The sequence below is a fragment of the Pteronotus mesoamericanus genome, unplaced genomic scaffold, assembly GCF_021234165.1.
Source record: "Pteronotus mesoamericanus isolate MK-2021 breed Mesoamerican mustached bat unplaced genomic scaffold, CSHL_Meso_final contig_105, whole genome shotgun sequence".
NCBI classification, from domain to species: domain Eukaryota; kingdom Metazoa; phylum Chordata; class Mammalia; order Chiroptera; family Mormoopidae; genus Pteronotus; species Pteronotus mesoamericanus.
The window spans coordinates 10,109,262-10,125,392 of record NW_026555006.1 but is presented as its reverse complement, the minus strand read 5'-3'; the positions used below and the strand labels follow the sequence as shown (position 1 = coordinate 10,125,392).

At 37.0% G+C, this 16,131-nt stretch overlaps 1 protein-coding gene across 1 annotated transcript in view; it reads right to left on the bottom strand.

Moving 5' to 3' along the window:
- HOOK1 (hook microtubule tethering protein 1) overlaps window positions 1-15,874 on the bottom strand; it is a 58,748-nt gene extending 42,874 nt beyond the window's left edge. Inside the window, exons 1-2 of the mRNA XM_054573933.1 lie at window positions 15,708-15,874; window positions 8,974-9,059 (exon numbers count right to left, since the gene is read on the bottom strand). Coding sequence (XP_054429908.1) covers window positions 8,974-9,059; window positions 15,708-15,770 — 149 coding nt within the window. The 5' untranslated portion in view covers window positions 15,771-15,874. The remainder of the gene's footprint in view (window positions 1-8,973; window positions 9,060-15,707) is intronic.
- Between the last annotated feature and the right edge of the window lie 257 nt (window positions 15,875-16,131).

Sequence of the window (16,131 nt, the reverse complement as noted above, 5' to 3'; positions counted from 1 at the left end):
CTAAAACAAAAATACAAATGCTAAACATTAAAATATTTTTATTACGTGTAAAATACCAAATTTAATCAATGGAGAAAGTTATTTCATATCTTAAAGCCTATCCTTAATAATAATAGTACATAATATCTAAAAGACCCACTAAATTACTTGCTATTCCTAAGGATTTATTTTGGAAGTTCTCATAATAAACTAAAGTCATTAACATCTTCAATTTAGGAAACATTTATTAAATATGTCATAACAGGCACCCTGATGACAGGAAGATGTAAAAGTCCCTATCCTAAAGAAGAAATTAAAAAGAGAAAACTAGTTTTTAAAGTGTACAATGTCTCCAGCACTGTGCTTGATGTCTTTCCACATTACTTCATTTAAATGTCATAGCAACTTGGGCAAAGGATTTATTACTTTCAATCTTACACATCAGGGAACTGAGGATGAGAGAACCCAAGTAATCTGCCTCAAGTAAAACTAGTATGTGGCAAAACCCCAAATAAACCTGATTGTAACTGAGAATGAGTGTAATGAGAAATCTACAAGGACAAATTTAGTTTTAAACTTACAAAGGTAAGTCCTAGTGATATGGAAGGCCAGCACAAAAAATTGCTATAGGAAATACTTATGTATTAAATAAGGTCTCATTGAAGGATGACATTAGACTATAAACAGTGAACTATATTAATAGATTATATTTTAAACAAATATTTGGATGCCTGCTCTTAGTAAGGTACTGAGCAAGATTAACTTGAAAATAATTTACTATTCTAACTCATAAATAGTTATTAAAGGGATAAAGAGTAAAAATAACTACACTCAAAGGAAAATGTGATAAATGCTTTAAGAGTTAAGCCAACACTACAAAATCACAGAATATAGTGCTGTAAGAGGTCTTAAAGGTCCTATCTAAACTTTTACTTTACAGATAAACCAACTAAAGTGAGGGAAGAAATTAATGGAATTATTTTCCACAGCAGCATCTTGAATTTAAAAATGCAAAGCTGAAGTTAGAACACAGTGATTAGCTTTTCAGAAACTATCTGCCTCAGATTTTCTAATACAGATGGTATCACTTCTGACTAGAGTAACCAAAAATGGTTTTACCATTTTAAATTCCTTTCCTTTGAATTTTAACCATTTTCTTTTGAGTAAATTAACATTAATTATGTTCAACTTTTCCCAGATGCTGGGGCTACAGTTACCAAAATAATTTGGCTGAATGTATACATGATGTATTTCTAACCAGTTCTTTACCTGAAAAGACCAAATTAATTTAATGAGTCAAAACTGCCAAAGTAAATTTACTTTCTTTTGACATCAGATTAAATCAAAGAGGTATGCCAGTTGCAATGGATAATTTTATGTGTCAATTTGGCAAGGCCACAGTACTCATATATTTGGCATATATTTGGTCACACATGCTTGGATGTTGTAGCAAAGGTATTTTTTAGATGAGATTAAAATTTAAAACAGTATACCTTAAGTAAAGCAGACTGCCCTCCATAATGTGGGTAGGCCTCATCTTATTAGTTGAAGGCCTTAATAAAGACTGTTATTCCTTGAGAAAAAGTGAATTCTGCCTGTGTACTCTAGCTGCAACATCAACTCCTCCAAAGATCTCCAAGCAATCATGAGAAACAATTTCTTAAATCTCTCTCATTCTCGTCTTGTGTGTGTGTATGTGTGCGTCCCATTGTACATATATATACTTAAACATCTTATTTGTTCTTCTCTGGAGAACCCTGACTTCTACACCAGTCTTTGACCCTAAAAAAACTTCATATATGATTCTATAATTACTTGGTAATTACCTTTAAAAAATGAATCTGGAAGTGACCTCTTCTAATTTTTCATTGTTTTATCTTGCATTTCTTCTTGTCTTCCTTTCCATCCCAAATCACCTTTAGCCCAATACTTAGTATGCTCAGACTGCAGATAAATACTACACACTGGTGGCTTAGACAACAGAGTTGTTCTCATAGTTCTGGAGGCTGGGAAGTCCAAAATTAAGATGTGGGCAAAATAGGTTTTATTCTGAGGTCTGTTCTCTTGGCTTGCAGGTGGCTGCCATCTTTCTGCATGTGCTCACATGATCTCTTCTTTGTATGTTTACAGACAGAGAGTGACCTTTCTGATGTCTCCTTTTATAAAAAGTCTGATCCTAGCAGATCAGGACACCACTCTTATCACCTGATTAACCTTAATGACTTCCTTAGAGGCCCCATCTCCAATACTGATACACAATGAAGCCCTACACAGGTCTTCAACAAATGAATTCTGAAGTAGTATAAACATTCAGTCCATAATACCCTAACTGAGAAATACTTTCTAATTTGTTCATAACTACACATTTCCTTTCTTTCTTATAAACAAATCCATTCTTCTCTAACAATTATAGCAGACAGTCTTTCACATTAGTAAACTTGACATCCAACCTCAGAACTCTCTGGACATACTGTATATCATCCTTCTTTTACTTTTTTTAAAAATCATTTTTATTCTATTACAGTTGTCTCAATTTTTCCCCCTTTGCCCTCCTCCACCCATCCCACCCCAGCCCCCTCTCCCACAGCCAATTCCCACTCTGTTGTCCATGTCCACAGGTCATTCATACGTGGTCTTTGTCTAGCCTTTTCTCCTTCTTTCCATCATTGTCCTCCTTCCCCATCCCGTCCCATCACTTTCAGTCTGCTCCATGTTTCCATGCCTGTGGTTTATTTTGTTCGTTAGTTTATTTTGTTGAATAGATTCCACTTACAGATGAGATCATACAGTATTTATCTTTCGCCGACTGGCTTATTTCACTTAGCATAATATTCTCCAGTTCCATCCACGTTGTCACAAAAGGTAGGAGTTATTTCTTTTTTTAAATGAAGATTTTATTTTTTTTAAATGTCAAAATCCATTATAAAATATAAAAAATTAAATCCATTATAAAGTCTCAGCAATTAAAACATGGCACTAGCACAGAAATAATCAAGTAGATCCATGAAATAAAATGAGCATCCTAGAAACAAATGTATATATCTATCTAACGATGCAATATATAATTAAATTGGTTTTTCAAATCAATGGGGAAAATAAGGCTTATTCAACAAATAAGGTGCATGAACCACTATTACTTGAAATAATACAAATATAGAGCCCTATTTCACACATTTACAAGAAATACGCAGGTGAGTTAAAATTCAATACGTAAAAATCTAAGGAGTTTTAGGAGAAAATACAAAATAAGATTTTTCTTACCCTTAAGTAAAATATTCAAACCTATAAGCTATAAAGTAAAATACTGATAACATGACTATATTAAACATTTAAGACTATATAGTAATGTACATATTAAAAAAGTTAAAGGACAAGTAATAGGAAAGTATTTGCAACACATCTAAAAAAGGGGTAATAGGGTTTTTTTAAGAAAAAAATTCTACATTTAATCAAAAAATGGATATAGAATACTGAAAAGTCACTTAAAGCTTTTTAAAAATAATAGAAATAAGCAAGAAATATACAAAAACAGGTTTAGTTTCAACAAATAATAAAGTAAAATAACACATCACTTTCACAATCAGATTAATAAGCATTAAAAATATTGGTAATACCAAGTATTGGTGACTGTGAAAGGAACTGGGTATTCAGACTATTTTTTTTTTCATCTTCTTAAAGCAGTCCCTTTTGCGTATCTTGCTGTGCTGGTTTGGTGGAAGTGTACTCTTTTAGCCTTCTTTTGACTGGGAAGCTCTTTATTTCGCCTTCCATTTGGATTGAGAGCCTTGCTGGGTAGAGCAGTCTTGGTTGCAGACTTTGCTTATCATGATTTGGAATATTTCTTGCCATTCCCTTCTGGCTTGTAGGGTTTCTGTTGAGAAGTCAGCTGCTAGCCATATTGGGGCTCCCTTGGATGTTATTACCTCTTTCTCCCTTGCTGTCTTTATGATTCTCTGTTTGTCTTTGATACTTGCCATTTTAATGATGATGTGTTTTGGAGTGGGCCTCATTTGGTTCCTCTTGAATGGGACCCTCTGTGCTTCCTAGACTTGCGTGACTTTTTCTCTCCTCCAATTAGGGAAGTTTTCCATCATTACTTTTTCCAACAGATTTTCTATCCCTTGCTCCTCTTCTTCTCCTTCTGGTGTCCCCTCTTATTTGGATATTATTACTTTTCAGGTTGTCCTGCATTTCCCTCAATGCCTCTTCATTCATTTTGAGTCTTTTTTCATTTTCTTGCTCTTTCTGGGAGCTTTTTTCTACCTTATCCTCCAGCTCGCAGATTCATTCCTTTGCTTCATCTAGCCTGCTCTTGATTCCTTCTACTGTGTTCTTCAATTCAGAAATTGTATTCTTCATTTCCTCTTGTCTCTTATTGATAGTTTCTACATCCTTTTTCATGCTGATATAGTTTGCAGTAAGTTCTTTGTAGTTTCCCTGTAGTTGTTTATAATGCTCTCTGAGCTCAATGTGCTCATTGAGCTTCCTTAAAACCATTGTTTGGAATTCAATATCTGATAGTTTACTTGCTTCTATTTCATTTAGTTCTCTTTCGGAGGATTCCTCCTTTCCCTTTGAATGGGGGGTTTTTCTTTGTCTTCCCATTATTTGTGGGACTTTTCTTTTTTGCTTCTGCTTTGTAAATTGACCTGTCTTGATTTCCTGACTTTGTGGTGTGAACTTCTATGGGAGGAGACCGCTGTTTTTTCTTTCTGGATCTGCCTCTGATGATGTCATATGTTGACATCATCATATGCCCTGTCTGACTTTAGGCAATCTGTTCAAGACTTTCAAGAATCTGCTGTCTGTGGCTGTCTCCTTCAGCTGTTAATCTAGTCATGCTGCACTCAGCAGTCAGGCTTAGACACCATAGGGCAGGACAGAGTCCCTCCTGGGGACAAGGTTGTTGAGTCCTCTCATGCTGCTGCTGCTGCTGCTCAGGGGAGCCGTCTGCCTGAGCCAGATGGCTGCTGCCATATGGGGGATGACTCAGCACCAAAATCCCGCCGGCTACTCTCTCAGTTCTCTCCCCAAAGCCTCTCTCCCCAGTCTCTTCTCAGGCACCTCCAACCCATTCTGCCCCCATCTTTGCCGAAGCCCAGAGTAAGTGGCAGTTAGGTTGTGCTAAAGCTGATTTTTCTGTCTGTCCGAGATTAGAAGGCTCCTCTCTCACTACTGTTCAGTTGTTTGCTCTAGGTGATTTCTCCACAATTTAGTTGTAATTCCAGTTTGGTCCTAAGAGGAGGTCAGTGTGACTTCCATTCACTCCTTCACCATCTCTATTTTCCTCTTTCACTCTTTTGCACTGCCACAGACACATCTATATGACTTAACTAGACTCTTGGCCCAACAAAAAGGAGACTCTTGGCTCCTTTTCTCATATTGTCCAGAACTAGGTAAGAATCACTACACAATTATTTTTAACTCCACTCATGGAATTTGTCGTCCAACAATTTTACCAACTAAATACAGGTAGTAATTAATGCCTACTGGTTACTATATATAGCATAGTTGTGTTGCTTTGATGGACACTGACACTATTCTGCTTGAATAATCAAATGGTCTTTTGTGCTTAACACATCAAATTGTGATCTGTAATTTGGACATGTACACCTGGTTTTACTCATCTATAAAGAGAGGATCAAGATAGTAGATTTCAATGAGTATAGCTGACTGAGAGCATTGGCTTTAGAGTCAGGCCAAAATTATGCAAATTCTGGCTTTGTTATTTACTCATTATATGACTTTACAAGTCATTTTGCCTCTCTGAACCTGTTGCTTCATTTTTATTTTTTTAAATTTATTTATTTTTTCAAATACATTTGTCTCTGCCTTCCCTCCACCACTTTCCTTTGCCCCCTCCCTCCTTCCCTCCCTCCCTCCCTCAACTCTTCCCCTTTGGTTTTGTCCATGAGTCCTTGTTATATGTTCCTTGACTTTCCCCTTCCCTTCCTTTTCCCCTGCCCCCCCTCCTGTTGCTTCATTTTTGAGAATATAATGTCTACTTCACAAAACAGTAAAAATTAAATGGACTAACAAGTATAGACTATAACAATGTTTTATATTTAGTAACTCATCAAATGTTGGCTATCATGACTTATCATTTTAAATGCTCAAATATCTGCTGAATGAATGAATACATATGTGCAGGATACTTGAGGTTCCTGAATACTTGGTATTCTGTGTCTCACTCTCCTTCTACTTGCAAAAATGTCTAGTCAAAGACAATGGAAAAAAGAGAAGTTCTCTGGTTCTTAAAGTGACAAAGCTAAGCCTTCCTTTTAGCGGAAATGGCATGCAATATTTATAGTTGTTGTGTGCGATGTCCCCCTAAAAAGCATGTTCAAGGACTAACCCCTGGCACCTTTGTGTGAATGTGACTTTTTGTGGAAATAGGTTCTTTGCAGATGTAATCAAATTAAGATGAGGTCATAATATATTAGGGTGGGCCCTAATCCAATATGACTAGTGTCTTTCTAGAAGAGGAGAGGGCACACAAATTCAGAAGAAATACAGCCATGAGAAAATAAAGGCAGAGATTATACTGCCAACAAATCAAGAGATGCCTGGGGCTACCAGAAGCTGGACAAAGGAAGGAAAGATCCTGTCCTAAAGATTGCAGAGGGAGCATGACCCCATCAATAACTTGATTTAGGATTTCTAATCTCCACAACCATGAGAAAACAATTTTTTTGTTGTTATAAGCCAAACAATACAGGGTACCTTGTTATGGCAACCTTGGAAGCCAATAACAAGGTAACCAATAAGTTGAGGTTATAGTTTTCCCTGATGTGTTTTTTAAATAGCAATAGCTTCTAAATACATTTAAAATGGAGAGATATCTATTACGTATTCAAACTAAACATAGCTAAGAAACTGTAGAACCCTAACAATAATGCCATGATTCCCCATGTCTCAGTCATATAGTCTGGGCACTGATTTTTAAGATTTCATTATATAGACATATACCTGCCTCAGGTAAATAGTAAAAGAATCATTCATTAAATTTGGCTTCCTTAAAAAAATTTCCCTCCTCTTCCTCAGTAACAATTTTGATGGGATTTGATGTGAGTCAGAACAGCCATCAATGCCACACATAATAGTCAAAATGTATAGTGCTTTTAAGTGTTCAAAAATATAGTAAAATTTTACCTATTAGCAGAAATATGATACAATGACCCAATTGGGGAAAACATATAGGTTTCACTGTCTAGATCTAGACTTTTGAAAAGCTACAAAATTGAAAAGGGGCTCCAAAAGAAAAATAAGTTTAAAATTGCCCTTAGACGATAGAGACTTAGACATCTAACTACATGCAAAAACAGACAAACTAATCAAAAAATGTTTAGGCCTATATTTAGGTCACTACCATTTGTTTTATTAAAAAGACAGCTTTCTGATCAGTTGGCTATTTTACTATACTTGCTGAAAAGCTGTTAGAAGTCAATAAGGCACAAAAGAATAAAAAGAAAAATCAGCAATAACAGCAGACTTCAATAGATTATAGAAAAATGAGTTGATATTAAAGGTATAGTTTGAAATTGAGCTGACCTTATGGTAAACATCAGGTACGGTTTTAGAGGACAGGAAATCAAAGAGCCATTTGCATCATATCATGGTAAAAACAGGTCTCTTCTATTATGGTTTGGTATAAAGCTACTAAAAGCACCACAATATATATAAATAACATTTTTGGATGGCACTGTTGAAGTGAGTGAACGCATATCAGCTTTATATCTATACTCACCACAATATAGCTGTATCTACACCAATACCCACAACATACTGCAATAAAATAGGTAAGATGTATATCCTAATGATGTAAAACAATGACAACTTCCCCAAATCATGAAGAACCATGGTCAGAATGCTTGGCTGTGACCAATTAAATCACTTGAAACCAATCAAGGCATAAATAAACAAAATATTTAAGAAACATCTTTAAGAAAGCAGAAGAGTAAGGTGTATTTCAGAATGACTGCCCCCCCTAAAAGTCAACATGTTAAACTTGACTCTTAAAATGTTAATCCTAAGTTAACTATAAAAATGTGTCTATTCCAATTAGATCATATTGAATATTATGATTAATTAGAATTTTCATATTGTTTTAAGCTGTTTTTCTAAGAGCAGAAAAGAGTTTTTGCTAACCCATCTATGGGGGTTTTCAATCACAAACAAATCTTTACAAAATGATAGCAACAATTAAATTAAAAAATCTCTGACTATAAAACAATGTAGGAGAGATATGTTTCTGGACTCACTGAAGATATATTATCATGAAAATAAGCTAATATAAAATCAATGACTATTGATTAATAAATTATGACTATAGGATTGTCCATGTTTGTTCTAAGGGCACAGCTCATCTTGTAAATGTCATAACCCTAGTGCTTGCACAATGTTTGGCAAAAATCAGGAAATAATGGATTTAAGAACTTTTGATATTACGTACTTAAATAAAATGGGCTTAACCCGAAGAGAACCACTTTATTAGTTAAGGTTCTCCAGCATTTGTGACTTCAAATTTCATTTATACATTTCATTACTGGTGGATTCATACAATTCCTGTAATTTCAAATATAGATTTTAAAATTTAGTATTTTTCTAAATCCAGTATTTTATGTTTCAATTATCTCTACAATAATCTCCATGCACTGATATCTTCAAATGACAACAGTATAACCAAACATTACTTTTAACCTGTTCCTTTCAGTAACTATATCTTGTGAACATGATCAGAACAAGTTTAAAATTAACATCTCTGGAATAGATAAGGAATCCTGATAGCTCATTTAATTAAGGTATAGCTTTATGAACAAAGAATAATCAGGTGATACACTTTTTTGTTCCCTAGGTGCAAGAATGCCTTAGTACCATAGGTTTGTCATTACTGAATAGGATAAAGTTTCAATAACCTTTAGAATACAAGACTAAGTTTTTTTCCTTGGTATTGGGTTTACAATTCTTTCAGGAAGAGCCTGAACCACCACTTACATCTGGTGAAGAACTTGTGCCATGGCAACTCCATTAGTCAGCTGTTTCACATCTTGACAAGGTGCAGGAGTATTGAATGTCTGCAGCTAAAACAACATAAAACAAATGACTTTACCACGTCTTTTATACCTATAGGGTAGCATTACCACCACCCCCCAAAATATATATATACACACACATATACATACACACACACACACACATATAAACACTAAAGAGCAAAATAACTAAAAAACAGTCCTGTTTCATTTAAATTTAGACCCTGCCAAACAAATGAAACTATACTGAAAAGTTTCTGTGGCTGTGTAATATTTTTATAAAAATAAAGACTTAACATTTAATAAAATCCTAACAATATACCCAGAAGTCAAATATATTGTATGAAGTACTTCAGAATTTCTGAAAGCTACATATAAAACTCTTATGTGTAGTCAGTGTTTTGTCTGTTTTTAGAGAGTCCCATCAGAAAAAGGACTTTAAGATAACCTAACATTTGCAAATTAAAATTTCACTCATATAATTTGGTAGGAAAACAAATCCTAGAAATATCAAGTCTAAAACTACTTAATTTATTGATGAGCTCTAAAATGAAGCAGGACTTCTGTCTGCCATCCTACAATTAGCCTTAAGGCATGAACAGTCCAGAGCCTATCTACCACATCAGGTTGTTTATATCTAGTTTGGCTTTAGATATTACAACTTTTCAAGTCTCTATTTGCTAAACATTCATGTACATATTAAAAAGAGAAGTAAAGGAGTGGCATCTTTTTCTAATAAGCAAACACAAGACAGAAAAATTTTAAAAAAGCAAACTATAACATAGCTAAAATTGATCATATACTTTCTAGAAATCTAATCTCAACCTATAATACATTAAATTAAATATACGACTCTTTTTTTCCCACACATATTTATCTCTTTTACTATTAAGTTATAATTCCTTAGTTTCCTACTTACTTTAATCCAATAAATTCTCTCCCACCATAATTCACCTTTAGTGGTTTTATATATTTTGACATTCTACAAACATTTCTCACTAATCCTAATACAACATGGAAGAATGACATAGACAAACTAAACTTAGCCAGAGTTACTTTCAAAGTACACAAAGATACTTTACTGAACTCCTACTCTATGTGGGGCACTGTAGTATAAGATGGATTTACAAAAGAAAATCACCATCCTCAAGTAGCTTCAATTAAGAGACAAGGAGGGGAGAAAAAGACACAAGTCAATTTTAGAAAATGCCATTTGTATTCCTATGATTGTAGTATGTACAAAATGTTCTGAATTATACCAGTCAACTAATCTTATTAGGACTTCTATTTAGGAAAGACTTCTTAGATATGATTTCTGGACTGAATGTCTTGAGTAAAGAAATGGTCAAGAGAAGGAAAACTTCAGGAAATAGGAACATGATAAAAGCACAAGTAAATGATAAGAGATGGTATTTTTAGGCAACATGTAGTTCAGTATTACTGGATTTCCAGTGCAAAATGAGATGAGGAAGGGGTGACAATCAATGGTGTTAAAAAAAACAGTCATGGGTCAGGATGTTGAAGGGCCATGAAAAAAAACTTGGACTTATCCTTAATGGTACCATCTATTTAATGGGAAACAGCTTCTACTTCACAAGATGGTTGTGAGAATTAAATAAATTAGCAAACAGAGTACTTAGATTAGTGCCTGGCATATGGTATAAGCTCAATAGCTGTAAGTCAAGGTTTTTCCAAGTGTGGGTTTTTCACAATCTGCAGATATATTAAATCAGAAAATTCTCAAGTGATTCTTATGCACATTGATTTTTTAGAAACATTGCTCTGAGTGATGAAGAATCACTGAAGAGTAATAAGAGAGTGACAACTTCAGTATGTTTTAGATAGTAGCAATAGTGACAGACAGAATGGAAGACAGTATTGTAGTATACACAAAATGGTTGATAAAATGGACAGTTTAGAGATAGGGTAATGTTGACTAAGGGGACAGAATGAATTTATGAAATACTTAAAATATAAAATAAAAAGGACTTTGTCATTGGGTAAATGTACAAGGAAGAGAAACACCAAGGTTTAGGGAGTCTTTAAAAGGAAGATAAAGTATGGCTCCCACTTTTCAGCCCTTCCAACTAATACTTCATATCATTAGCTTTTTACAAAATGAACATGATTTGTGATTTTAAAATAACAATTTCAGAGGCACAGAATATTAGGCATAATAGTAAAGAAAAGAAATATGTAAAAGAAAAAGATGTATTAAGTAGCTGCCCACCATATCTAGATTAAGACCAATTTCTCTTTCTTACTGCCGTGGAAATTGGAGTGTCTCTTGGAAGCTGTTAAACTAGATACAAAAATAAATTAGATTATAGAGAATGTAATTTCATTTGGCTAAATGGACAGATTTTATAACCAAGAAGAGTGAACAAATTAAAAAGCTCAGTGGGGGGAGTGAGGCCAAAGCACAGGGACAAAAGAAAATGTATTTGTTCGCACTACTCTTCACAGATGTAAAGAGACAAAAGTCTTTTTAGTGAGTGATCCAAAAAGGACAGACAGCACTTCCATCACTAAACACAGTGTCCTGGCAAACAACCATCTTACTTTCTTCTTTATTTTTAAATAAAGCAAATAATCAGCAAAGTGCAAATGCTCTTCCTAAAATGCTCCAACATAAGTATTACAGAAATCAAGGAAGAAAAGGGGGTTTTCACAATTGATTATTAACAATTGAACCTAGGGACAACTCTATTTTCATATTCTCCTGCTCTAGCTGCTTATTTCAGAAGATCATTGTTCTGAGTTTTAAGATCTTCATAAGAATGTTTCAGCCTTTAATTGTCTTTGTTAATTTGGGTGTTGGTAATAGTCTTTACTTGACCTGCTTGTCAAAGTCAAAGACTGCAAGAACTAGAGGAACCATTTTTGAAAACCTATTCCAGCCCTCCAATTTTATCAGTGAAAGCACATTACAAAGATTTGACATTTCGAATTCACAGAGTCAACAGGCAGAATTAAGTTTATCTTTGTACAATTACTTCAAACTCTCAATACACTCCCTCCATCATGTACATGATGCCCAAATTTATCCTTCAGCCCTGAATTTTTTTTTTTGCTAAACAGCAATATAACATTTCTCAGAAGTATTTCATGATGAGTTCCAAATCATAAAATACAACTTTTTAAAAACTGCCACAGAGGTATCTCTTTACCCAACTAACTTTTATTTTTTTTAAGATTTTATTTACTTTTAGAGAGGGAAAGGGAGGGAAAAAGAGAGGGAGAGAAACATCTATGTGTGGTTGCCTCTCGAGCACCCCCTACTGGGGACATGGCCAGCAACCCAGGCATGTGCCCTGACTGGGAATCGAACCGGCAACCCTTTGGTTCATAGTCCAATCCTCAATGCACTGAGCTGCACCAGCCAGGGCCCAACAAACGTTTCTTGATGACTTCTCTAATTCTGTTACTGGCAGTGCTATTGTTCTATAATAATAGTGGTGAAAAAACAATATCACCAACTGTCTTCTCACCTCCATGATTTGGCTACATTATAACTTTTTTCTATTATATCTCCTACTACTTTCCCTTAACATGTAACATTACTTATCATGTTAGGAAGCACATTAAAAGAGCAGGGATATCATGAAAAACATGTCTTCCACTACCTCTTTTCAATCTATTGCCAAAGGAGACTATTTACATTACTACTAGAGGTTCTTACCTGTGTCTGGAAAACTCCCTTCCCCTGATTTCTACTTGCTGAAATCCAGCAATTCTCTATGATAAAGTTAAAAAGTCAGCCCAGGTATCTACAAAAACCTATATACTTAATACAGAGATACTGAATAGTGAAATACTGATCTCTGAGGTCAAGACCAAGACAGGGACATTTACAGTCACTATTTTGATTCAATGTTAAACTACAGATCCTAGGCAGTTGTTGATCCTGGGGATAGAGCAGAAAATGGTCAGACAAGGGGTCAGACGAGGGCTCTGACCCAAGGAGTAAACAAAATGACTTCAGAAAATATTAAGTGATATACATACAGTAAGAAGGGGTTAAGAGATTATAGTGGGATCGGAGTGGGGACAAGTATCGATATGTCACTTACTGCCACATAATCTCTCTAAGAGATGACACTAGACATAAGAATGGAATGATATGAAGAAGCCAACCCCTGGAAGAGCTAGGGGATTATACTAGGTAGAGGGAAATTAAAAAGCCTGACTTTTTTTTAAAAAAAGCTTAAATTCCTCAAGAAATATAAAGTCAATGGACTTTACCATAGTCAGCATGGAGGAGTATGGCATCTGGGAATATGAAGATATTTAGAGAGGTGCTGTAACATCAACAATGCACTGGCTGGCAAAGGCAAAATAGGAAGGCAGGTTTCCTGGGAATCATCCAGAGAGGTAAAGAAAAGCCAAGAGACAGGCAAGAAACTAAGGTGGAAGACAATTTTTCCAAGGAACCCATTAAGTAAGATAACAGTTACCATTTGTCAAATCCAGCAGAAGCCTTAGACAAAAGAAGTATGAGTACAGTGCATTGAAGAGTGAATGAAAGTTTAAGAAATGTGAAGGATGAATATTTAAAAACTAAAGAAATTTGAACATAAAGGGAAGGGCAATAGAGTATGGTTTTAATAGGGAGTGATGGCTCTTCTTTCTAAGATAGGGAAGATTTGAGCAGTTTACATGTGGAGAGGAAGAAGCCCATGGAGAGAAAAAAGTCATAAACACAGAAAGGGGATAAGATAGGGCAAAGTTTTAGAAGAGGTAGAAGGGAGGGGATCTAGAGCCAGAGACAAGGATATGGAGGAGGTCCTTTTCCTAATTGGGAGGTTAGGGACTCAGATAGGTATTGGTAAGGTTTGCAAAGAGACATGTGAGAGGAACTATGTGGTTATTCTTAATCATAAATCTGGGCATTGTTAGGGCAACAGGTGGATCTGGCTGGAACAGCTTCTGTAGAGGCAACAGTCTACACTACAATTCCATTTTCTCTTAGTGTTTCAGCAGCCTGACAGAGACCTGGAGAAGCAGCAACCAATTGTACTGTCATCTACAATTCCTTATTATTTGGTTTATTATACTGTACAGTTTTTAAGAAATTGTGCCTTCCATTGTAAAAGTACACAGCTCTGTCGACCACTCCAATTAAAATAGAAGGTTCTTTGATTATTCTTGATATCTCTCTTCCTCATTGCCTTACACAAAGTAGGAACTCAATAAATACTCGTTAAAAGAATGGACATAGTCACATAATACTTAAAATATTGCAATATAATTTAACAAAATGCTGTGCTTCTCCTCCACTTCATATTTAAGTCAATGACATCATAAAGACTAAGATTACTACTGTATGTACTTAAAGTCAGGTTTTTAGTACAACAAGGTAACAGATTAGGATACACTCTTCAGTCATTTGTCTTAACGAAACATCATTAAAAGTAAGGTTGTCTTGTTTCATGACAGTCTTAAACACCAATATTTACTTTAAATGAAAATACAGATGAACAAGCTAACTTTTTAACTCAGAAGCCCTAGACTTGCATTCTACTTAAAGCAAGTTACTTCGCTCCAAAGTGTAAAAGCTGCTTTAAATTATGGCTATTTTCAATACATTTCACACACTGGCAGAAACCTTCCCTGATTTCCTCATTCTTTTGAAGTGCACGCAATAGTAGATCACCTGGAAATCTCATCAACCAATTACCACCTCCGGATCCAGTCTGTTTACATTCCATTCTGTACACACTACCCTACAGAAAACTAAACAACTGGTTTGGGCATGGACATTATTAACATCTTGAGGACCACAGAGCACCCACCTTGCTCAATATGGGTTAGAAACCACATCATGCCAGCTCTCAGAGAGCTGAGCACCTCCAAAAGGTGAAACATCATTTTGAGGATGGGAATACTGGGGACAGATCCTACCGGTCCAAACCCAACACAAATTAACACAAATACTAAGTATGGCTAAAGTCACGTCCTTTTATTTAAAAAGAAAATGTTTGTCCGTTGGAGAGAAGGGCAGCGAGAATAAGGGGATATGAGTCCCCATCCCTAACACCTTTTCTCCATCTAAGAAATACGTGTACACATCTCTTGTAAGCAAACGCCTTCTACAAAATCGGGTGTTCTGGTGTGGTGGAGGAGCACTGACCCAGGAACTAAAACCACCTCTTGGCCACTTGTGTACACGTAGAGCAAGGTGGTTGGTGTGGAAGGGAGGTTTTCGGAGGGGGTCTTGACTCCTAAGTGGCACAAGGTCCCTAATGGGAGGGCTGGACAGCGGAAAGCAGGGGAGGGAGTCTGTGATTCAGAAGTCTAGGGCTGGAAGAGGGGCAGGAGAAAATGGGGCAGATCGGAAGGACTAAAGGAGATGGGCGCTGGGCTCCAGCCACAGCTGTCAGAAAGGAACATAATCAGGGGTTTAAGACAAACCTCCTCCATCCTGCCCCCCGGAGTTCCCTTTACCCTCCCCCGCCCTCCACAGATACAAACGTGTACACACACACACACACACACACACACACACACACCGCCTGCACCGCGACCCGCAGGTGGCACTCTCGTGGTCAAGGGCAGAAGGCGCGGAGGGCAATGCGCCAAATCCGCCGACTCCGTGGTGCAGGGAGCCCCGGGTACTCCTCAGGCTTACCTAGGGAAAACCCGGCGCCCGGTAAAACACGCCGCGGCCCCCCGGCCCCCGTCGCCCCCTCATACCCAGATGATGAGGCTGTCGCATAGCTGCAGCTCGGACTGCGGAAGCGGCTGCGTCTCTTCCATGGCCGCAGTTGATTACGCCGCTGACCCCGACACCTCCCCGCCGGCACTCCTTCAGGAGCCAGCGTCGACGACCTGCTCGCCCGCCAGGAAAGCTCTGTAGCCAGGCCCAGCGCCCGAGCCTCTCACGCGCGAAGCCTGGCGCTGCCGACGTCGCCGGCGTAACCCCCTCCTCGCCACCACCCGGCCCCGCCCCTCCCGCTCCGCCGTTCGCCCCCTCCCCTGTCTGGCCCCCGCCGCGCCGCTCCGCTCCGCTCCACACCTGAGCCCCGCCTCCTTTTACCCATCCCCTCCTTCCCCTGGACTCTCCTCCCTTTTTTCCACCCCTCCCCATCCACTGCACACCTCTCTCCCGCTGCACTGA